Source organism: Sebastes umbrosus, chromosome 11, assembly GCF_015220745.1.
Source record: "Sebastes umbrosus isolate fSebUmb1 chromosome 11, fSebUmb1.pri, whole genome shotgun sequence".
Classification (NCBI taxonomy): Eukaryota; Metazoa; Chordata; class Actinopteri; order Perciformes; family Sebastidae; genus Sebastes; species Sebastes umbrosus.
Window position 1 is genome coordinate 8,901,092 of NC_051279.1, and position 25,152 is coordinate 8,926,243.

Consider the following 25,152-nt stretch of genomic DNA (forward strand, 5'->3'; position numbering starts at 1 on the left):
AATCAGCTTTCTGCACATTACTTGGTGGTCATGTCAAACTTGACATTAAGTCAGAGCGCTTCGAAGAAATGAGGAAAACAGATTGAAGACATGAGGGGAGGTAGTGTAGGAACCCCAGCAATGCTGTGAAAATCCTCAGAGGTTAGCAGCTGTTTCTGCTCATAAATCGCAGCGGGTGCACCCGTTTGCAACCCTCTTCAAGTTGGTTCTTATATTTGGAACAAGGTAACTCAAGCCCAGTGGACAAGGTTACGTTTCCCATCAGGGTTTGGGGGGTAAAAATAGCTCAGGTGCTTGAGGGATCAGGAGAGACTTTAAGGGATTAAAACGCTGTGATTCTTTACATGAAGGGTTCATCCTTAAAATGCTGCAGTAAGTGTCAATCCTGGGGGGAAATCATCACTTAATGTTCACCATAGAATACGTAGAGAGTCCAATCATTGATAATGTTATGATTTTGAGAAAGTATGAGTCTTACTAAGTTCCACGATATCCTGCTGTCACAATGTTCAGTAATCCTGGATCTAATACCTATTAATATGACAATTAAAAGTATGTTTGAGCTTCTGCAACACAATTCTGTCCAGTTTCAGCTGCAGATATTCACATTGATCAAAGTATGTGCTTCTTCGGTGCATTAAGACTAATATTTGATATTCATATATCCAATATAAAATATGTGATGTTCAGATAAAGTGTAGAAACAATAAAATTAAACTTGCCAAACATTTACAAAAAATACTTGAATATATATTTTTATTTAAAGTATTTACAGTTTGTTTTTCTTCCCACAGATAGCACCACATTGAAAATGTTTTCATGAGTGAAAAGAGTTGACCTTTTGTTTGGGATGATGTTGGCGATGCACAAACTAAAAGCACAAAAAATAAAGACACTTCACATTTTGCTTGTGACCTATACATGCCTTTATGATGAATTCAGCAGTCTACAAAAAGCTGGCCGCGGTAAATGAAATGAAATGCTTGGACATGGATGTTAGGTGGGTTGCACCATGCACAACGACCCAGCTTAATTTGGGAGGATTCGTTCAGCTCTGGCGCTCCACACTGAGAAAGCTGGCGCGAGGCTGTCGGTGGCAGTCTGTCTGCAGGCTCCAACGGGCTAAAAGGGTTCTTCTTCTGTTTGCTCCTTGTTGCTTTCATCTTAATCTCTGCTGGCGAACTGCAGAGAGAAGAAAGATGAGATATGGCACAAAATAACAGTAAAAAGATGGTTGCTCATACATTTATTACCCCTAAATATTAAGCCCATAATCTGTATTTTAGTCTACATTTAAAGCATTTTTTTAAAAACATTTTTACTAGGGCTGTTAATCGATTAAAGTTTTTTAATCACGATTAATTGCGAATTAATCGCACATTTTTTATCTGTTCAAAATGTACCTTAAAGGGAGATGATTTGTCAAGTATTTATTACTCTTATCAACATGGGAGTGGGCAAATATGCTTGCTTTATGCCAATGTATAAAGCAAGCATATTATATATATATATAAGAGACTCGTGGGTATTTACTCCAATTTATCCATAATTCTACATTGACATTAAGAATGATTTTCTGAGCGTGTCTCACTCATGTCGTTGTTTCGTGTCAAGGCCATGGCAGCTCTGGCGCGGGGACCCTGCTGGGTGAAGTGGTAGCCGAACTTAAGGATGCTGGAGTTGTTCTCCAACATGGAGGCGATCTCCATCTCAACTGAGTCTCCCAGCTTCTGCCTCTGTGTGGTGAAGGGTTACCAGCATTACAACTCAAAACACATTCAATCTCACTTCTTGTATTTATTACGGGTGGTGTGTCACCCATCAGTCAGCGCAGTGAGATGCAGAGTACAATCATATAGTTTCAGTTACGCGTTTCAGACCTGGTTGTCAATCTTGAACTCCACCAGTGTGGCGTTGCTGGCCATAGCTTTGATGATCGCCATCATGCCGTCTGAAGTGATGAAGTTGGACTCAATATTAAGACTCTGCAAGCTGGTGTTCTCCTGCAGCATCTCAGCACACGCCTGGTACACACAAATGTATACACATCAATACAAAAACTTTAGAACTGTCCACGACCAAAGAAATCCTTAGTCGACTAACACTCATACGATTTTGTCATCTAATCGATTGATTTAATCGACAGATCTGTAAAACTGAGTTTCTCCACGAAGAATAACTTAAAAGCACCACTTTAAATCTTGTGTTTACCAGAGATGTGTTCATGTTCTTAATGTGTTCATTATGAACATAAGTAATAATGTTGTAGAACTTACAGGAAAGTAGAGACAAACAACTTCTATCGTTGAATACACAAATTTATGCAAATGTATGATTTTATAACCTCAGAGAATATCCGAGTTTGTTTCTTGTAAATGTATGACGTATGACGAATGTAAATTCTGAGGCTATATTACCCCCCCCCCCCTGGCTCTGTATTTATTTATTGTTTTATACCTACAATGGCCCTAATACGCCGTCGCAGAAACATTACATTGTACCACAAGTTGACATTTATTTTATTTGAGGATGGATAGGATTATGGGCTCAATACTGTATATCTGTAAATCAAATTCTCACTGTAACTTTGGAACTAACAGCTATAAATGGCAGAGATGCAGAACAGCGTCTGCTTGCTGGGTTTAAATATTTACGTATGAGATCAGTGGCTCTAAGAGTATTTTTCCATATCAACAAAATTAAAACCAGACAATAGAAAATACACAGCATTTGTCAGCTGTCCTGTTGTCACGGTCACTCACATAGGCCACCGGGTCGTTGCTACGGGTCGCAGCGATGCTCAAAGACTCCACGAGAGAGTTTCCCTTCATCGCCTCAAAGATCTCTTTCAGTGTTGGGATGGGAATGTCCTGCAGCACAGACGGAGGGACGTCACGTTTACCAGCTTTATACATTTATTTGGTAATAAGGAAAGATCTGGTGTAGTGTTGTCATTGCAGGTGGTAGAGAGTCACTTTCAACACACTCATTTTCCAGAAACCTGTTAACATCACAGTTTTTTCCCGCTCAGCTGACCTTGATGTTGTTGAGGTTGACTTCAGTCAGGCTGCTGTCGTTGTTGTGGATTCTCTCCAGGGTTTCCTCCACGTTGGTGGGGTTGGGCAGCTCGTCGGGGAAGATCTTGAATGGATCTGGTTTCACCACACCTGCAAGAGACACAACATCACAGCTTAGGCTGCAGTGTGGCGTACGTAGTAATCCAGTTTAAGGCTTTGTTACTAATGATTATGTACAGTATTAATGTTGAACAAAGAAGAGGAAACATACATAATATTTAATATAACCTATTGCAGCCTCCCTCAGACTGTTAAAAGAACACCATTAAGACAGAGTGATCTTTTGTCTCTTCATGTAGTTTATATACAGCAACCTCCAATCAGTTCCTGTTCAACACATTTAAGGCACGATACGGATATCATCTGTATTACCAGTGCCAATACAATACCAAAACATGCTTTAATGACCTTTACCTTACTTTCAGGACTATAAATATATTTTCCAACTTCTCAAGTGCATCAGTGTTTGACTTGTTCTTAACATAATGCACATGATAACTAATTTAATATTATTCATTCATTTAAAACAAGCTGGGAAGAAAGCAACGCTATGTGATGTCATCCAACCTGCATGCGCTACCATGTGACGTGACTTGTGTTCACGGCGTTTCCACAACATAACCGAAAGCAGCCGATTCAAAATACTCTGGTCCATAAACTACCATTTGAACGTTAATATGATCCTAAACATAACTTTCAGATGGCGATGGAAAGCTTTGATAGATAGCCTTTTAGCGGTGTTAATCACAAGTTTCATCACAACACAATATTATATCAATTCTTTAGAAAACGATTTGCCGACATCAAGTGTCCCACATCACAATTTGGATTTATTTTTCTTATGACTTTTAATAATAGCTTGTAAAATATCTCCATACCAATAAAACAAAGATAAAACTGTTGTCATACGTACTGTTGATGCCCTCTGTGTTGGCGATGGTGCCCGTGCAGCCCAGAGCATCGTAGTACTGCTTGTTGCTCATCAGCGTGTACATTCCAAGGATAGCTGCAAGTACAGGAAAACAATCACTATGAATACAAGATAACAATGTCTGTGATATTTGAATGAGATCATACTGAATGTTCTGGATTGTTCTTTTGTCATGTTTGTTGTTGCTGTTGCTGTGTCCGTGTACTGATATCCTCAAGACAAATTCACTGCTGCATCTGCAAAGAACATGTTTTTATTTGAGACCCAGTTTCTGAGTCCAACACAAGAAGAGGCCCAGTTAGTCTCTTGTGTGTCTGTTTGATGAGATAAGGATATTAATGCCTGAGCTCAGCAGGAAACTCAGTCACTGGTTGTATTCTCACAGGCGTCTCGAGGAAGTAATGATACCACACATTTATTACACAAGTTTGAGGGTGAGGTAGTGGGCCTCTAAGCTTCTCACTGTTTTTCTAGCAGACATTGAGTCAGTGTTAAAAGACCACACACAGTTTAGGAAAGGAGAACACTGCTGGAGTCTTGGACAACTTGGGCAACTTCCTCCTAAAGAATGAAATCAGTGAGTTAAGAGTCAATGTTGTGATTTAATCAGATTTGATGAAGTTTGACATTGGCCCACAGAGAGTGAACTGGGAAAAATAGATTTTAGGCATGGGAACTTTCTGTACATTTTGGTGTATTTTCATGACACATAACAGAACTATTCCTTATTTCTGGCTCTATTTATATATAGGTAGAATCTTTATGGACATCTACAGCATGTGACATTTGAACCAAGAGAGCAGAAAGTCAAATTCTTACTTTATAGTTGTCCCTAAAAATACATAGTGGATGCTGAAAACAAGACTTGGTCTGTGAATTTGTAGTTAAATTGTTACACAAATAGTCAGTGGTCATGTCTATGATGTTAAATCCAGCGGTACATGTGCACCAGGTCCGGTGAGGACACTAGGGGACGCGCAGCTCCACTCAACTGGCCGTTCAAGCGTTGACGTACCCTATCGTGGAATGCATCTGATTGGTCCATGGTTTTCTGCTCGCCGTTTCAAACAGGAAACAACATGGTGGCCAGCTCGTAAACTTTCTGTTATTCCCTTTAACAATCCTCCAAAATCTACTTCTGAAAACATTTTAAGTGAGAAATAGGCTATGCCACTGCTGAATCTTGTTTCATTTTAGAACTAGATCACCTAGTTTGACAGCTTTGGTCCAAGTTTTGTCGCGCTGGACGGGCTCATTTGCATAAAGGACTGCTTCCGCCTTTTCATTTTGAAAGAGCAACGGCCGATGAGGAAACGCCAACACTCGGCCGACCAATCGTGTAACTTCATTAGTCAGTCAGTGACAGACTTTTGCGTTCGTAGAGCAAAAATATGTATGTTTTCTTTAGTGTATAATCACCTCAAAATAAGAGTTGTGTTTTCGTCACCTTAGAATGAGACGTTTATATCTACATAGGGAACGGGTCCTCTTCAAGGAGCTGGCCGCCATGTTTCTACAGCAGCTTAGAACGAGAAAACAGAAAACTGGCTCTAGAGAGGGTCATTCGCGATTTCACATTTTCGTGTCGGCCACCGTAGTTCTCCTACACACCTGGCACACGGGAGAAGTTTCTGTTGGTTGCAATCTGCAGCCTCACTGCTAGATGCCGCCAAATCCTACACACTGCACCTTTAACAACTCTTATAATCTAATAATCAGCCATGGTGGACAAGGTACTCATTTACTTTAGTAAAAGTAGCTTAGTGTAAAAATTCTCCATTGCAAGTACAAGTTCTGCATTTAAAATGTCAGGCAAGTAACAGTACAGCACTATCAACACAATGCACTTAAGCCCAATTGACCAACTAGCAACAAGCTGTAAATATAACACTGACACATCACCGCCTTTAAAGATGATATGGCAACCTTGTTGGCAAACAGTTGCCTATTAACACATCCAGCACACATGGAGCAACATTAGCATTCATTGGTAGTTGTGTTTCTGGCCTCCTGGTGAATGTAAGCCTAATATTCTCTCTCTTTTTGCTCCGTTTCCACAAACTGCTGAGGGAAATATCTGTCTCTTTAGCTGCTCCACTATGTTCACCAGCTAGTCGCTAACTTAGCATGACTTTTTTATTTTTTAAACAGCTTGAACAGACACTACAGTGAGAGACCAAACCAACGAGCTGGAAGACGGTAAAATTCTTTCTAGAGTCGAGGAGAAGAGCAGAGTCGGATGATAATTATCTTTCGGATCGTCACTACAAGCAACCCCATTCACTTTATACATAGTAGTTTTGTACGTTGTTAATATTATGTGTATGTTAATATTAGGGCTGTGTATTGGCAAGAATCTGGCGATACGATACGTATCATGATACAGGGGTTATGATTCAATATATTGCGATACTTTAAGCAAGGCGATTTTTTAAATCTAATTTTAGGAAAACTGTCACAGTATAAAGAACACACCAGAAATACACCATTTTCGAATAGGCGAAAATAACACATGCAAAAAACTGCTTTTTTTGCACATAACTACATGGGATTATCATAATGTGGGCATGTATGTAAAGGGTAGACTCGTGGGTACTCATAGAACCCATTTTCATTCACATATATTGAGGTCAGAGGTCAAGAGACCCCTTTGAAAATCGCTATGTCATTTTTTCCTCTTCAACATTTAACCTAAGTTTGGAGCGTTATTTAACCTCCTTTGCGACAAGCTAGCATGACATGGTTGGTACCAATGGATTTTTTAGGTTTTCTAGTTTCATATAATGCCAGTACCTTCACATTAGCTTTAAACCTGAACTACAGCCTCTGAAAAACAGAATAGCGGCGGATTCTTGAGAAGTTAATTAAAAATTGATAAAGTGTTTTGGAGAATTGATACAGTATCGCAAAACATAATATCGTGATACTCATGTGTATCGATATTTCCTTACACCTCTAGTTAACATAATGCCCCTCTGTCAGATTGGTAAATTATTTTGATGCATTTTGAGCAGCTAATTTTCACTACTTTATATACTGCTTGATAGTTTCATCTAGCATTGCATCATATTTTATGAGCAGATCCTATGTTTTGTATATTAAATCTGAATGTGCAAAGTGAGACGTAACTGCAGCTATCAGATAAATACAGTAATGTGAAGTTACAAGTACAATATTTCCTTCTGAATTGTAGTGAAGTACCAAAGAAACACAAATTGAAAATACAAGTACAAGCACCTCAAAATTGGTAGATTGCCAGTTAGTGATATATTTGAACTTGTATGCACTGTAGTTTCATTGGTTTGGAGATTAATTGACATTGTATGTATCTACACATAGTTATAATGTTTATACTCAGAATTAATGACTTATAAAAGTGATCATCTTCCTCATCACTTTCACTGAACAGATAATAGTGACAGTTGTCTGTTCTCCTGTTGTTACCGTTTATGACCAGGAGGAGGCAGACCTGCTGGTTTGTTTCTTCCTCCTGTTGTAACCTGCCAAACTGTGTCACACACTGTGACAGCAAACCACCCTCCCCTCCAGCCTCACTCCACCTCACCAGCCTCCTGACCTGGTGTGGGGAACCATGGGAAGGGCCTTGTGAGGAGAGGGACGCTAGGGAGACAGCTGCCTGCTCAGGGGGTGGGGGGGGGCAATACCGACCATAAACACCCCCTCGTTATCCGGTTTGGCCCTTAGAATAACCCACAGTAGCTTTACAGCGCAAACTAGACTGCAGCAACTAAAAAGCTCAATATAGCAACATGGTGATGATATAAATTAAATGTGGACATTAACTTATCAGGCTCATGAAGCGGGTTGGCTCAGCTATTCAAACCCCTTTTAGTGTGTTTGTCAAAAAGCCCAAACAAAAGACTGACAGAGGCTAACTGAGGTTTAATCCTCATCTGGACTTCATCCAGGGTTAAATCTCTCTGACAGGCTGACGGAGCCGGACAAACAGGCTCCCCTGCTCTGCCTTTCCGGATGCCTGCCTCTCTGTTTGGCCTGTCAGAGGAGTGTGACCTGGTATTCAAAGGATCACACTCAATAAAGAAAACACGTTTTACGATTCAGTCTAACCTTCCTGGTGTCCTCGGGTCAAATTTGACCCGTTTTCAAATTTCACTATATCATAAATATGGATTTCTTTCATCTAATTGCCCCAAAATAACGATAGTCTTTGCAAAAAAATAATAATGACCACTACATTCATTGAATTATGGGTGTTTTATTCAAATTTATAGCATCTGTGGTCTTCCCGGGTCAATTTTGGGGACGACAGGTGTCATTATGTGCAGCAATTAAAAACAATTTAAATGGTTTCAAATCAATATTCTGATTAAACTTTTACATACACCCGTCTGTGATAATCCAGCAACATTATGTTCCTCCGAAAATAACTATAGTCAAAATAATTCATAATTTTTGCTTTTTTAAAATAAAAAATTAGGTAGAATTTCATGGAAATTAGGTTTATTAACCTTAAATTCCAAAAAAAGTGTAAAACTTTTGGTCATGAGTTGGAATGAAGTTGGCCATTGGGTGATCATTTGTACTGTATGCTTTAAAAAACAGTCAAACCAGACCGGGTCAAGACAAAAGTTGCACGGTCGACTGGAAGACAATAGGAGGGTCATTAACCTAATTTCTGAACGAGGAAGTCTGTCTAATACAGCTTTTGTAATTTACGGTGGTTAGTTACAGTGGCTCTTTAAGCAATTCAAAGTGTCTGCTGTTAGAAGATAATTTTGTTAAAGCTAGTCTAGTAATCTTTTACTTCAGTATGCAGCTCTTCCCTGCCCTACATCTTTATTAGTTATTTATCAGGGACAATGCTTTAGAGTTTGGTGTCTTTTTTTTTTACCTTTTCAAAACCAGAAACACTTGACGCTTTAATTTAAGTGTAGGTATAAGATTTCACTTTGATAGGCAAAAAACATTTTTTGAATTAGTTCAGACTTTGATTCAAACAAATCATCGTTTTAAGCACATGAGGTTGGCACAAGGGTTACCATGGTTACATGTCTCCAACCAGCAAGGAGGCTCACAGGAAGTGATGACATTAACTAATGCTCAGTGCGTCCGAAAAGGTACATACTACTGTTTATTCACACAACAGTATGCTGAATGATAGTACACATTATGGGTAGGTAATGCATAGTATACGATTTCAGACGAAGCTATTGTCCAGTCAGCTACCATCGTTGGTCTACCCTTTCTATTGTTTGCTAGTAATGTTGGTGATCAAGGAATACTGCTATTGTTAATACTACTTTAAGGTGATCGTCTACAGTACATTAATAAAATGTCACATCCACAAATCTTAAATGAGGTCAGATTGAAATAAAGGTTTCTAAAAGACTCCCACAAGACTTGTCCCATTTCATTGTTGATTCTAAGCTCCAGTAAAAATGACTTTGAGCTTCACGAAACATGAAAAACGGTGGTTTGTTGATCTGTAACACAGTAGCTACCTAGTAGTCTGTTTTAAACAGATACAGTATCTTTGCCCCCACCATCCCCATGTTCACTCCACCCTTCCTCTGGCCGGGGGCCAGGCTTATTTATTTTTGTGTTGCTGAGCGTGGGGAATTGGACCCCATCGCATGTCTGGCCATGTCGGTTAGCTTGGGACTACTGGAGCTGTCTCAGTGTTGAGGGAAACAATATAAAGCAAACAGTAGAGTCAGTAGAACAGTAGAGTCTGTATAATTGGACTATGTGGGTCAGAGCCACTATGACGAAACCCTGAGGTCTTAATCAGAACCTGCTGCTGGGAACCAACATGAGGATAAACAGATGACATCATACGAAGAATAGAGCTTTTTCACAGCAGACATTTTGAAATGTCATGGCAGTAAAAGCACAGGTGTAATTGATAACATTAAGAGTGACTGCGTTCTATTTAGATGAGCGATAGTTCCAGGGTCCTGCTGTTTGTTTCACATGTGCTTTTTTATACTTTGAGTCAAAAATCCAAGTCAAAATGTCAGCCAGTGTAGTGTTTGTCTAACCTGCAATGTCACACATCTCTGCGTCAGTGGCATTTTTCAGAGCCTCCTCCAGCTCCGGCTCCAGCAGCACCTGCTCGTGCAAAGGGATCTCCGGTGCTGCCTTGGGCACGAAGGTCTTTCCTGGAGATGGAAAGAAAGAAATAGACGAGTTAAGAGATGAAACAAGAGAAAAAAAGACAGAGGGACACTCAGAAATAAAAATAGGTGGGAGCCAGAAAGAGGGGAAACAAGCGGATAGTCAGACGGCTGGGTCCAACGTTGTTCAATGTTTTTTTCGCCTGAATTAAATTTTTACTTGCCCCTTTACAATTTTTTTTATTTATTTATTAGCGGTTATCAAATAACAACAAAGACAGAAGTTAATTGTCATGTTTAAAAGTAAATGAATCTGGAATTTCGCCGACATCCTCTAACACCATCCCACTAAACTCCTGTTTGCAGGATAATTGAAATGCTTACTTGCGTTTCAGCTCATAAACTTTGTCTTTACCTGCCGCCATTTTCTCGCGAGTGCCCGATCAGTTCTGCGCATTTGAAACTCTTAACAGAGATGAGTAGGAAGCGAGATGGCTTGCTCCTAAAGCTAAGTTCACACTACCAACTTTCAAAGTCTTCAGATCGCTGTACTGTTCACAAAACTTGCGGTCTTGTAATCGGGAGTCTTTAAGTCGTTGTGGTTTTCACACTACGTGACTGACCGGTGACCGGGTGTCACACACTACAAGATCTTTCACCAGGAGGAATCTCTGATGAGGTCTCCAAACTATGTTTTGTCACAAAACACACGTGAGAAATACACATGATATGATACGAGAGACACATTGCTGATGTTGTTGGCACATGTGTGTACAAAATAGCCTGTTTCCACCGGTTTGTACACTTTTTTACTATTTATTCCTCTAGGTGCTACAAAAACTTCACTCTGTGTTGCAAATGCATATTTAGCATGCTAGATATCTGGGATGTGTCAGCCAGGCGTCGGCGAGTGTTGGTGAGCGTCTTTGAGCAGTTCACACATGACAAACGAGCCAACGCCAATTTGCCTCTGTCGTGTAGCGTAAACTAGGCATTAGCTACTTCCATCATCAGCTCCACAAAATACAATGTGTTTAATTTTTTTTTACCACTTGCCCAATTTGCTAGATTTACTAGCCTAACATGGCCATTTTACTTGCCCTGGGAAAGTGGGCAATCCTTATTGTTGAGCCCTGGACAATGTCTGGTGTATTTATGCATCAGTCTGCCAACCAAGTTTCCCAGCATTTTTTCTTTTTTGTTATTTTATCGGGGTTTCTTCAGTCTGAATAGTTTAAACCGTAAATTTGTCTCTGTTTTGGTAAAAACTCTGTTCGGATCATGTTTCCCAAACCACGAGTAAGCCAGGGCTTATCACGGATTTGTGGACCAGCTCTAATAAACTCCAGTTTTTTTCCACTGGAGCCTGGAGATTGTGCTTTCTTATCTTTTTCTTTGTGCTTTTCTCATTCATCTTCACAATTTAAGAATTCTAGACAGGACTTGCAGTAGATATGCCTGTTGTATTATTGGTTTCCGTTTCTTAGATGAGTTGCACAGGAACTACAGTACGCATATTCTCAGCCAAATTATTTCCTGGTGGAGGTCTGGACATGTCAGCCTGTGAGACTACGATGGAAATGACCCCAAAACTCAGTGAGCTGCAAAAACCCCACACCGACCTGAAACTAAGAGTCTGAGCTGCTGTGCAGTGGTGCATCGCAGAGTACAATACTGTACAGCTGTCTGCGGCAGAGGGGTTGGAGATGGAAGTCTTTGCACACACAGTTGCATGTCCTTGTTGTTACAGACAGGACGGCTGCTCTCTCACCTTTCTTCTCCCTAGTGAAGGGCACCAGGTCCTCCCTGTCCTCGTGCTCCAGGGCCGTCTTCTCCAAGTGCTGCTGCAGGGCATCACGGTCATATTCCCCCGTTGGGCCCTTCTTCGTCTGGTCACGCTGCCGGAAGCCAGCGGGCAGCATGGCATTCTGGGAGAACAAGAGGTCAAATGTTATGTTGATGTGGCATTAAGACTAGAGAACATGAGAGAATGAACTCATTGTTATCTCAGTGCCTGCATGAACGGAGGGAGTAGATTAGTAGTATTACATTCATTTCTAAATGTATATACAACATTTTCATCTTCCTAATTACTGACTGTGGCTTTAATTTGATGCACCACTTAAAGAATTGGTCTATTATATCTATGGTCTGAGTATTCAGTGAGACCTGTCGGTATAAAACACTGAGGTGCATTCACATGGTTCTGCAGTGACGATACAAGTTAAAGCATCATTTTGAGGTAACGTTGTAAAGTATACTTATAGTTTTATAGTTTTTCTGAGGTTATAATATAGAATTGAGTTATTCACCCAAAACTGACAACATGTATCACACATTTTGGAACATGTGGGTGGGCGATCATGTACAATGAAGGGTTGAGAGTTGCTCACTCCAACCAGTCGCTGTACCTGCCTGAAGCATTTTCTGTTATCATTTTTAATTTGGGAAACTTTGTTATGGCAACATTTGCTTTAACTGGTTGAGTTCGCCGCTTGATTTCACTTCAATTGATCTTTTGCCCTCGACTCTTATGCTGCTCACTTCTTGTACAGTATGTAACAGATTTAATCACTGCGTGGGCTCACTGAAGGGAAGACATTGCAATAAAGAGGCCCTGAATGCACCGCTCTTCTTTGATGTCCTTCATCCTGCAGATTTTTGTTTCGCTGTCAATTAACAAGCTGCACCACGTAGATACAGAGCACCAGGGGAACAAAAACCTGCAGGACTTGTGGACCTCAGGCGCCAGATCTGATCACCGAGGCCTTGTGGCATTGGAGACCAGAAGCCGACCACCTGGCTGGTTTAAGAAAAATCAAGCGCTTCCCGTACCTCGGGGTCCATCTCCTGCAGCTCCTCCTCCAGCTGATCCAGCTCTGCAGCACTGAGGCCCTTGAGGATGGCATCCTCGTCGATGTCCCTGGGGTCCGACATGGCTCCTGAGGTTCTGGCTCACATACACACACACTCACTCATACACACCGTTGCACACCTCTGGGCGAGAGGGCACTGCGAGAAAAGGGAAGAGAGAGGAGGGGGGGGGGAATTAGAGTTTGTTTTCTCTTTTGGTGTCTTGTGTCCTCTGCTCATTAAGAGTTGTAGGATTTAACTGAATCTGTACCCCAACCTCAGTTTATACCCTTATCAACACATTTAGTGTAAATAAAGTTACACAGCATCATATTGTATCATATCTTATTGTGTTTGTATCATATTTCAATTTATAAAATCGTATTGTTTTGTTTCATATTGTATCCTTCCTTATTGCATCATATTATTGTAGTGTTACATACAGTATTGCATCATACTGTACAGTTACAGTATTGTACCATACTGTTACATATCATTACATTTCATATTGTAGGAGTATTATATTGTATCAACTTTGTTCAGTATTGCAACATATCGAAACATACACTATTTTGTTTTATATTCTTGTATCTCATATCTTAAGGTGTTTATATATCATATTGTATTGTGTTGCATCCTATACCTAATAAACAGTATTGTACTATATCGTACATTATTGTATGGTATCATCCTAACATATAGATAGATACAAATTATTTTTTTAAACACGGGAAAACCCACAAACATGACTCAATCAAAACCGAGTATATGTCTGGACTGTGTACGGTCAGTCTGTGAATTTGTGGCTAACTTATTACATAAATAATCAGTGGTCATGTCTATAATGTTGAATCCAGCAGTACATGTCCATCAGGTCCGTCGAGGACACTAGGGGATGCGCTGCTCTACTCAACTGGCCGTTCAAACGGTGACGTACCCTATCGTGGAATGCACCTGATTGGTCCCTGGTTTTCTGCTTGCCGTTTCAAACAGGAAACAACATGGCGGCCTGCTCATAAACTTTCTGTTATCCTGTCTAAACAATCCAACGCAGTGCCTCAACACAGTGAGGCATACAGCTTATTGATTATACAGTGGTATCGGATTGGTACGCGGTATCGGCCGATACCCAAAGCCCAGGTATCGGTATCGGGACTGAAAAAGTTGGATCGGTGCATCCCTAAACAGGGTCGAAAATTTGCGTGACCACATTGGTGTCATGTTTCCATCGCCGTTGAACGGAGTTGGAGCCGATAAATTCCTGTGACTACTGCAGAGTCATTTGTCCCAGGAATGAATGCTAAATGTAACCTTTCCCACTGAAGACAAAAGCCAGATGTTAGTGGGGTTTTTTGTCCAGTGGGAATGGGGCTATACGGTGTTCATATAAAATTGTATTGCTGGAGGGATGTCTCATGGTCGGCACCAGGCTAAGGACACCAGGGTGCCCCCAGGTTATCAGAGAGACGAAATTGAGGAAATTAGAAATCACTCTGTCCTCATTTTACCTGGGGACTCCCCTGGAAAACTACTGTCCTTGCCAAACAGTTTCATGATCTTCATTAAGCTTATTGGCTGCCTTATCCAGAGAGCTTCAATAATGTAATGATGATAATAATAGATGCATTTCCAATAACAAATCTGCAATGCTCAGGAGGGCAGAGACTGTATAAATATGCTGCAGCGGCCTCCAGGACACACACTTTTATAAGCTTCATTCTCACAGTAAAACACACGGAAGGTGAGCAACCATCCACTGATGCCCTGCTGTGTGGAAGGCGAAGAGGTAGAGCGAGGCAGAGAAGTGAAGAGTGTGAAAGGGAATAGAGAAAGAGAGCAAAGTCTTTGTAACTCTAAACCCTTAGCTCACCACACAGCAACTAAGAATAGCAGAACGGAGAGATGAGAGGGGTGGAAAGTGCAATCCCTTATTTATCACTGACGGACACTCGCTCATACAGTAGTGGACACACCCGAAACATATCTGCACCCAGTGATGAAAATGCACAAACACATAACGGCAGTCTCCGATAAAGCAAAGAGCAGCGAGTTCGAACTACACAACAAGGAGTCCCACAATGATGACTCTGTCAAAGTATGAGTAATGCAGCTATCAGGTTTGTGAGCTCCAATGTTTTCATTTTCAGTCCAAATTTCATCCCAACTTGGCCAGGGAAGAAAACCCATCACAGCTCAGGTCACATGTGGTTTCATTCAGCCAGTCTGCTTGTATAATGTCGGGAACCAATAACATCTGTGATCTGTGATGGCAACAAGAGTTCATGTACAGCAGGCAGCTTTCTGCATAAGTATATAATCACTATGTATGCTCAGGGATTCATTAAAGGGATATTTAGTTTACACAGGCCATTGTCAACTTGTACTTTTACCAGTAGGAATTACATCAATACAACTTTTCTCCAACTACATAAAAGTCTTTTACCCCCAACATAAGACAAAGTCCCCAAAAAGTCTGAAGAAATGGTAATACACTGCTGTCCTAAATACTGTAATGTTAAAGTCCAACTGAAATTACTATTGACATTTCACTAAGCCCCGCCCCCGTCTGCTACACCATCAAGCTGTCAGAGCTACAATAGAGCACACACTGTCAATAACTGCACTCCCTGCATAAATATGATATCATTTTTGGAAAAACAAAAAAAGCAATTTCAGAGAGAAGCAGACAGAAGGGACTACAATATGTGTTTCAGGGATACATCAGGATGTCAAACTGATTCAGCAGCAAAAACAGGTTAAAAAGATAAAGATAGAAGCTGAAGCCAACAGACCACAGTGTCAAAGTGAACCACTACATCACCTGGCGATCGAGCACAGTTCCTGCAAAGCCGGGTAGTTTTTTATTCACCGTTACAATTATTATAAAGCAAAAGCAGCCTGTGTATACATTCAGTATAAATTCAGTAGCTAGTTAATTAAGTGCTAATGCAGGCTGCTAATGTTAGCTACAAAGGTTTTAATGCCGAAACATAACGTGTCAGAAACGTATATGTCCTTCCAACCTCTCCGGGTAACGAGTATCACTATAATACAACGTTGAACCCCGACTAGCACCAAATCCACAAAACCAGCCTGAAAACGAAGAAAATCTGAAAGGATTGCATTAGAGTCTATGGAGCAAAGCCGTATAGTTGTCGGACCCTGCTCAGAGCTGCTACGCTATGATTGTCTGGTCTGCGTACGAAGGGCAGGACTTAGTAAAGGGTCAATTATGCCCGGGCCACACTGCCTGCATGAGCAGCACGTGACGGCTGAATCAGCGACCGGCTATGTGAGTCAGACGTTTTGTTTGAAATTTCCCATTCAAACCAAGTTCATTTGAATGTAATGTTAAACAGGGCTACAACCGGTCTCTCTGCTGCACAATATAATTAACTTTAATAGATTCTATTTTAGATTGGATTTCCACTTGAGTACTGCTTTATTGTTTACGTTTTCTCTTGAAATCATATATGTTGCATTCTTTGTGTTAAAAGACAAAAGTTGAAATTTCTGATATACAATAGTTGACAATGAGTTACTGGTATTGACCACCAACATAAACCACTCTGCTAATACAGTGTACAAATGGTCAAATTTCTGCCAGGGTTGTGTAAATTCTATTTATTATATAGAACTGAATGTAATTTAGCACTAAATCAAAATTATATGTTTTATTTGTGTGTTTTTGTGTGTTTGTGGCGTCAACGGATCAACTTCCTGTTTCCATAGTCAAATGATCAGGTGTCCATGACAACAATACTTTGCTCCAGTGACACACAAACTATGTGACCATAACCTTGTTCATGTCAAGGTAACGCCTGTTTGGTTGGACTCACTGATCAAATTACACTTTATTAGAGAGGACACACACACACTCCCACACAGGATACACACTTCTTGTGACTGGAGATGGATACATACCATATGGCTGATGAAACAATACCTGCTAATGATCATGCACACAAATTATTGTACACTATTATTCAGGATATGACATTATTACGAATATTATATAGGTCATGTAAACATTACATGACATTACACTCTACAATGTAATAAAATACTAATATAAATGAGCATATAGTGTGCAAATAAGTGTATAAGGTGCTGTGTGTATAAGTGTGCAAATATGTATAACCTATATATACATGTTTCGTGTTTGCACAGTTACATCTTTGTGTGTGAGTCTCAGACAGACAGGCAAATTAAAGCCATTTAAAGGGCGTAGCCGTAGGACGTACATCATGGAGGCGTTTCACGGTAATCAGAATATGTACGGCTGCATGTAAACAGGATTATTAGTGGAATATTCATCTTCATTAACAATGCAAACAGATTAGTAGGAATATTGTCTGTTTAGGAAATAAGGGGAAATTATAATATTTTTTGCATGTAAACCTAGTCAATTAATCAAAGAATGACAACTTACTATGTGTGTGCGTGTGTGCAAGTGTTTCAGATCTTCTCCTTGAACAAGACCTTTGAAACTATCACTTAAAAATTAATAATAAGGGGCTTATAAAACTAAAATAAGAACAGAAGTAAAAATAGAAACTATTAAAGACAACTATAAGGTAAAAGCGACAGAGATGTGATATGGTATAAATAATACAGTATAATATATTACAAAATATATAAAACCAGACCAAAAGTTTGTATTGATTTATATATTTTGTTAATATAATAATGAGGGGCTCAACTTTTCCTTCCTTTTCCTGATTAACAGATCTGATTTAGTAACATTTTGTAATTTAAACATCTTCACATTAGTAGAAAATTTCAATTACCTCCTTCACCCTGCATTTGCTCCAATGCAGTTCAAACAGTAGACCAATTTATATAAACTACAGAAAAGCAAAGCTTGCTATAGAAACTTGCTCCTGTATGCCTGGCAGCTCTTCGTCGACGCTGTGTGGCTCTAATGCATAAAGCCAATGACACAAACACCGGATCACACAACCGAGTGCAGCGGAAGATGGAGGAGATTTAAAGGGATGAGGACAAGGAGGCTGCAGCTCAAAGGACCAGCTGGAAGATAAATCTACAGAGACTCACTTTTTGTCTGGGATAAAAGGTTTTACTAGCCTTTACCACCTCCGAGCCAAAACACAGCCTCCAAGTGTTCTCATCTCTTTACATAACCTTCATTATTACAGCATTACCAAGAAACTATTTGACGGTATACTAGTATTATCTGTGTAGTAAGCAGTGAGGTGACATTTAACCAAAACTTTAACTTTTAAAACATCAAGCATCCTCACTGGGGGAAACATTTCCTTGGAGCATTACTAAAGAATTTACTCTTTATTACCTCCGCCAAGGAGGTTATGTCTTCTGTTTGGTTTGTTGGTTTGTTTTTCTGTTTTGTCAGCAGGATTACAGAAAAACTACTAACTTGATTTTCATGAAAATTGGTGGAAGGGTTTAGCATGGGCCAAGGAAAAAAACATTACATTTTGGAGTGGATCAGAATCACGGGGTGGATACTTTCACTTGTAGAAATTGGCCTTGGTGGAGGTCTGTGCTCCAAATTCTATATTTCTGTAGTTGTTCATCAAACTACAATTTTCTAAATTGATTCTAATTGATTAATTTTTTTTTGTATTTAATAATTCTATTCTGCTTTATGTAAATCCATTTTCCGGCCGTTTTCTATCTCAAATCTAAGAAATTTTGGCATGAAAATGTAGTAATTCCTCCGTTAACCGTTCCCAATCCCCTTTGTAACAGTTTTTTTTTGTTTTGTTTTCTACTGTATTTAACGTATAGAGAGCAATCTGTGACTTAAGAAGTGAATTTGAGCCTGTGCTCCATCCAAACAAGGCTCATGTGATTTGCCTGCAGTCAAGCCTTTGAGCCGTGCTTATTGTTGAGTTAAATGCATGGCTGTTTTCTGACACTTGAGCTAAGTGTGAGGGCTCAGACAACTGTGTTGCCGGCAGCCTGCCAGTCAAGGAAGCAAAGAGCAAAATACTTTGACATATACAGTTTTAGAAAGAGATCATACTGAATGGTTTTGGTTTTTATAACAGTACATTTCCTCTTCTAGTATTATATCTAATCCAGATTAGATCAATACTTTTTCATTCAGAGGGAATATGTGTTGTCAGCAGTAAAATATAAAATAGTTAAGCTATCAAAAAACTGCACGGACTTTGGCAGATAACAGAAAATGGCATCATGGGGGGTGAGGTGGTAAGCGGACAAACAGCCAGGCCCATCATTGTGTTTTCATTTGTTTTGACATTTCATTTGGCACGTTCTGCATGCCAGGAAGCCTCACTGGAAACAGACTGGACGTTCGTGAATGTGCATCTGTCACCAGCAGTCCCAGCAGGATTTCTATATGAACCACAACAAACTGGGGAGTGGTGGCTTTCACCTGCTGCTGCCAGCTGGCTCTCTTTTTCCAGTTTAAATCTCAACCATCTCCTGCACCTGCAGTTGCTGTCTTTATGAGAGCCGTGACATTAGCTGAGCCTGGTTATAGATGTACAGTATGTCTATATTTTATTACGGTCGGTTAGTGACAGCTACACAATAATGAAACCCCATCTGAACGAGTGCCAGGTCTGATGTTTCCCTCGTGTGTGACACAGGTCTTAATGTTCCTAAACGGTGTCAAGGCCAGAAAAAGCTCATGGAGTCATATTTTACCATGACATGTTACCTACGTGTGACTCTTCTTGGCAAGTCAGAACAGAATTTGTCATCTTTACCACAACAGTAAGTAAATAATGTTAGCATTCTCCTGAGATAAATGTCGTGATTACAGCTATCTGGGACGAGGGGACTGAGAATAAAACAGGCAGCTTGATTTAATGAGAAACCTCAAATCATAGAAGGCCTCAGGCATTAGAGTGTGTTTTAAACAAAGTTGGGTAAAATTAGAGTGAGTGGGAGCTAACTTTTACTTAGAACTTAGCCCGGGGTTCAGTAGCATTTCCGACTTCTGAATGTAAAATTGATGCACTTTATGTGCAGTAGTGCCGTCAAATAGTTTGGGCTGTACACTACTTTCTGCAAACAAACCCACATAATGTGTCCATATATACAGAGAAGTAAATGCGTGAACAAGCGAGTAAATTAGGACAGAGCCCTGGACATTCAACCTGAGCAGTGCTGTGTCTCGATTTACGTACTTCCGTACTTAAACTTGCTATTTTGAGTGCATAAATGCATTCACACTGAGAAGTAGCGCAAAATGCACTCTAAGTACCCAGATGTTGTACTCAAAACGGTCAAAACGTTGAGTGTGGAACGCTGGACACTTCTCACCCTCATGGTCGCCATCTTCGCTATGTAGCGGAAGGAGAGGGGCCACCAACCTATTTCAAACTTGTGAAAATGCCGGGTGAGGAAGCTGCAGCGGTTGCGATTGAAACGGCAAACACTGAACTATACAAATTTAAGTTATATATGCATTTTTTTTCACTAAGTACCACTCTACTGTAGTCAGAAAGAAGCCATTATTGAGTTGATTTATCCGTCTTAATTGAATTACTGCCGATGCGGCCGTGGCTAACTACCACAAGCTGATCTACCGAGTTTCTGGTGAATGCACAGCAGCCGTGTGCGATTTGAGACACTACACTACCCTGTTGAAATTCACGCACTACACAAGTAAGTGCATAGTGTACACAGTGTACTACATGGATGTGTACTAATGGAAGTATCCAAATTGAGACACAGCACAGGTGTAATCAACCACAATAACTGAACAAATCTGTGCAGGTTTTATGTTTGCAGGGCCTTTAAAGGAGCTGCTGTCACATTGACTATTAAAAGGTATAGTCACGCTAGTCTTCTGTTCAACAAAACTGCCCTGCACTCCGCTCAGAAACAGGATGTGATGTCACGGTTTTGATGTGGGTATATAAATAAATAATAATCAGAGCGATCCCAAATTGTAAATCTGTGAGAGCGATGCTACAGTATGTTGAACGACATTAGAAAAATAAACATGTTGCATCACTGTTGGTCGACATCCATTCGGTCAAAGTTGAACAAAGGTGAACTCTGACATGCCAACCCACCAGAGCCAGCTAGAGATCACACCAAAACAGGAAACACATGCTTGAATTAGTCCATCGCGCAGGCTTCTATAGAAGTGAATGGGAGGGGGAGAGTATATTTGGAATTGAAATGTGACTGTACCTAAACAATCATCATAAATTACAGCTAACATGTCAGACATCTCATGGAGCAAATGTTTCCTCCAACAGCTAAAGCAGCTGTTCCAACTGCCCTGATTATTGCAACCACTTTGGTCCTTCCACCTCCAACCATCTGTTAAGCTTTGTGCTTTGGGCACTTTGGTCATTGCAGTTAAAGTATTCAGAGATTCATGATTCTGATTCAGTAAATGTTTGTGGAGTAATTTAAAGAACACACTGTAGCAGAGATGGGTGGAAGTCTGTGGAAAAAAAGCACTTATCTTGGAGTAAATAAGTGCAGTAAAAACCTGATTCACTGCATGTGAGCTGTACAATTTCTTATTGTCCTCGTCCATTAAGGAGCTCCAGTAACTCTATGTCAAAAGTAGTGCATTGAGACAAGAAGCAGTGAAGAGTTACTTTGTGTTTTATAAGTCAAAGACCATTACAAGGGTTTAGATTTCACAGTGACAAAGGTTGTACACTCATAAATGCTCCTCGTGATTTACACTGCTTCTGTGCCAGGGCGTTTGTTTTTACTGGAGCAGAAAATAAACTTTGAGGTCATTTCTCTCAGTTTCGGTGATCTTTGTTTCGCTGATGGGTCTATTTTTTTGTGAAATGGTAGCAGATTTATTTTTTTAATGAATAGGCTACAAGCCGACTGCTCAGGAGATTTGTCACCATCCGCAGGTCGCCTTCTCCACGTCTTACCGCCCAAGTGAAACATTCCAAATCTGCCCTCAGATTAATTTTAGCTTCACAAGTCAGCTACTTCCAGCCGTGTGAATCCTCACCCAGCTTGGGTTGCTCCTTGAGACTGTACAGGAGCACTATTTTGAGGCCCAGAGAACAACTTGGCTGCATAGGTTCTGCTCCAAAGTTTCATTTTTTAAACAAAGTCAACTAATGTGGAACTGCTGCAGAGCACTGATGCAGATATTCATAAAAAGAAGAGCAACAAGTGGAACTGTATGTCAATAAAAAGACACTGTAACTGTGTTGACTCTGCAGTAAGGTCATATCTAGATAAAGACTGAGGTGCCCACTTCATCTTTAATGAAGGCAGACAATTTAATCCAGTGACAGATATACAAATGTCACACACTAATGGACCTTAACTGGACGGGCTGTGCAGGCGGAGGGCAAACTTAACTCTCCTTCCCTGTTTCCAAACTCTGCAGCCCACTGAGACAACATCTCCAAATCCCCTGTGACGAATTAACGGCACAGCGATGAACAGCTATTGGATGGCTCATCCCCTCCACATACCACACTGATAGCTTCATTTGAGCGACAGCATTTCAGTTTTCAGCTGACCCCTCTGCAGAAGCCTCCCACAGAGAGACACAAGGTTTCAGCCTGGAAACAAGTATCAGCATCAAAATGAAAACAAATCCAGTTGAGCATCAAGTCACCAAACTTCTGCACAGAAACATCAGATTTTTTGGATTCACGTCTCCCATTCATTCTGCAGCTTTGTCCTATTTCAAATCCAGTCTAACACGAGGGTTTAAGGAAATGGAGCCCCCCCAAACAGACAACCCAGAGAGAAAGATTAAGGTGTGGGTCACCCCAATTTGCCAGCAGGACCCCCACCCACCCTCCTAAATAAAACCACACAGAGCGACAGAAGGGAGCAGCCTCACACCTACCTTCACAGAAGCGCAGTGCTGAAGCCCCTCGGCAAGGCAGAGCCTGCAGTTAGAAACCAGAGAAAGTTTTTTTTCCTCTCCCCCCTCCTCTCTATCTCTCTCTCTCTCTCTCTCTCTCTCTCTCTCTCTCACTCACTCTACCCCTTCTCTCTCTCTTGTGTGTCAGGCTTCAGGGCTGCTTTGCTGAGACAGGCATACTGACGGACAGCACTTTGAGAAGTCAGCATTTTATTATTTTGGCTGTGTGAGAGAGAGAGAGAGAGAGGAGGGGGGAGGTATAGAGAGTCATGTAGAGAGAGAGAGAGGGAGAGAAGTGGGGCATGAACTCATATGTTCACCAGTCATTCAATTAAAAGTGAGAGCAGTCGGACAGAAAGAGAAGGGCTGACATCTAGTGCTTTGAGTTGAGTTGTACCAAATGGGACTGCACCTCTGTCGCTTTCTCTTAAAAGTGATTTTACCACAATTCTGTTATGTATTTTCTTACAGATCATATTTTATCATTGTTTTATTGTAAATTTTATGATTATTTTTTATTTCTGCATGGATTGAAGAAGAAGAAGAAAGGTATTTATTGATCCCAGAAGGGAAATTCAATTTTTTCACTCTGTTATTTTATACACACAGTATTTTTTTACACAGGCCCAAAATACATACACATGCACAAACAGGACCTATATACATGCATTAATGGAGATGAGGGGGCTGCCCCTGACAGAAACCTATATATATATATATATATATATACACAGACATACATACATACTGTATATATACATACATATACACATACATATATATAAAAATAGAAGAAAAAATAAATAATAATACAAATAATAATGATAATTAATAAATAAATTAAATTAAATTTAAAAAAGGAAAAAGAAGATTACTACTGTCTACTCAGATATTACTGTAGTGGGTTTCTAAAAAAAATGACAAAAAGGTGACAGCTATGTTTCTAAGGAGTTAGTGGAGACCAAACCAGAGCAAAAAAGAGAGTAAATATTGGACTTACATTCAGGAGATAAACACAAACGTGACACCAAATGAATGCAAGTGGCGTTTTTAGTCGAATTACACCATTTTCTCAATTTGTCATAATGAGCTATTTCACATTACCTGTACAATTTAACACACAGGTGATAAACCGACAGGGCACATACCTGTTCTCCACAACGTGCAGTTATACTGCTCCATTCCTCGTTATGTTTACCAGAGGTTTGGTTTATAACAATAAGATGTTTAATCTCAAATTTTGTCTACAAAAGAAAGACTTTTAAATCCTGTAGAAGACCATCAACGTCGTTCACAGCAGTTAGCTGGCTACTAACTACAACTACATGCTAAATGACGACACTGGGCAAACAGCCAATCAAATTGCAGCAATTAAGGGCCACAGCCAATCAGATTTGAGCATGCTCATTGTTGTTAATTGCCACACTTGACATTGTGAGCATGGAGCTGTCCTCCATCAACCACTGGTCTTAAATTGTGGAATATATTCATTAGTTCATTAGTCACTTTTGTGTCACTTTTGTGCAATGTAAATACTGTAAATCTGCTGTTACGCATATGTGCAATAACATGCTGATCACTTTGTGCAATAATTATATGATGCTGTGCAATAATTATATAATTATCTGACTGACACTTTGTGCAATAATCTGGCAGAACTGTCATCTCATCAATATACATATTGTATTTTTATATTGTATTATCTTTTATATTTTTTATATTTATATTGCAGTATCTTTTTTTTATTGTATTATCTTTTCATTAGCATCTATGGGATTGTCACAATCTAATTTCGTTGTACTACACAATGACAATAAAGGGCTTGAATCTTGAATTAATCCAGAAATATATTAATTTCTTAATTACTCAGAATCACTAAAACCACACTTTTTTTTTTTCTTTTTGTTGTTGCTGCCAGCAGGTGGGGCAGGTAGGCTTTATATTTACACCCAGTAGGCCTAATGGTGTAACTCAGCTGAGCTAACTGGAACAATTAACAAAACTAACTGAACCTTAGATTGAAGAGGAACAAAATCATGTGTTTCACCTTGACTGAAATGCTGTTTAATAATTATGTAATCTGGGAGGATTTTTAATTTATCCACACATAAATAAACATAATTACACAAATTAAGTCTAAATGACCAAAAAAATGCTCGCTAGGTATAATAATATATTTCTTATTCACACTTAATGCATAATAATAATAATATGAATAATAATATGAATAAACTTTATTTGTGTAGCACCTTTTATACAAGAAATGCAACTCAAAGTGCTTAACAATATAGACAATACTTGAAAATGAACATAAAAACATATTAAAAATATTAAGATGGAAAATAAAACCAGAAACAAAAC

General features: G+C 39.8%; 1 protein-coding gene across 1 annotated transcript; it reads right to left on the bottom strand.

Annotated features, from left to right (window-relative positions):
* Positions 1-902: 902 nt before the first annotated feature.
* On the bottom strand, positions 903-22,934 carry tmod4 (tropomodulin 4 (muscle)). The gene is made up of 10 exons (XM_037785229.1): positions 22,774-22,934; positions 12,942-13,118; positions 11,878-12,034; positions 10,032-10,151; positions 3,991-4,083; positions 3,037-3,167; positions 2,763-2,870; positions 1,881-2,024; positions 1,592-1,736; positions 903-1,182 (listed from the first exon to the last, which is right to left on the bottom strand). The coding sequence occupies exons 2-10, from the start codon at positions 13,041-13,043 to the stop codon at positions 1,160-1,162; spliced, it is 1,023 nt and encodes a 340-aa protein (XP_037641157.1). The 5' UTR covers positions 13,044-13,118; positions 22,774-22,934; the 3' UTR covers positions 903-1,159.
* Between the last annotated feature and the right edge of the window lie 2,218 nt (positions 22,935-25,152).

What these genes read in the sequence shown, in the direction of transcription:
- tmod4 (XM_037785229.1), bottom strand. Translation starts at nt 13,043, where the DNA reads ATGTCGGACCCCAGGGACATCGACGAGGATGCCATCCTCAAGGGCCTC. An exon ending in AGAGATGTGTGACATTGCAG is followed by an intron (nt 4,084 to 10,031) that starts GTTAGACAAACA and finishes CTGTACTTGCAG; the next exon opens with CTATCCTTGGAATGTACACG. An exon ending in GACACGAAACAACGACATGA is followed by an intron (nt 1,183 to 1,591) that starts GTGAGACACGCT and finishes TTCTCTCTGCAG; the next exon opens with TTCGCCAGCAGAGATTAAGA.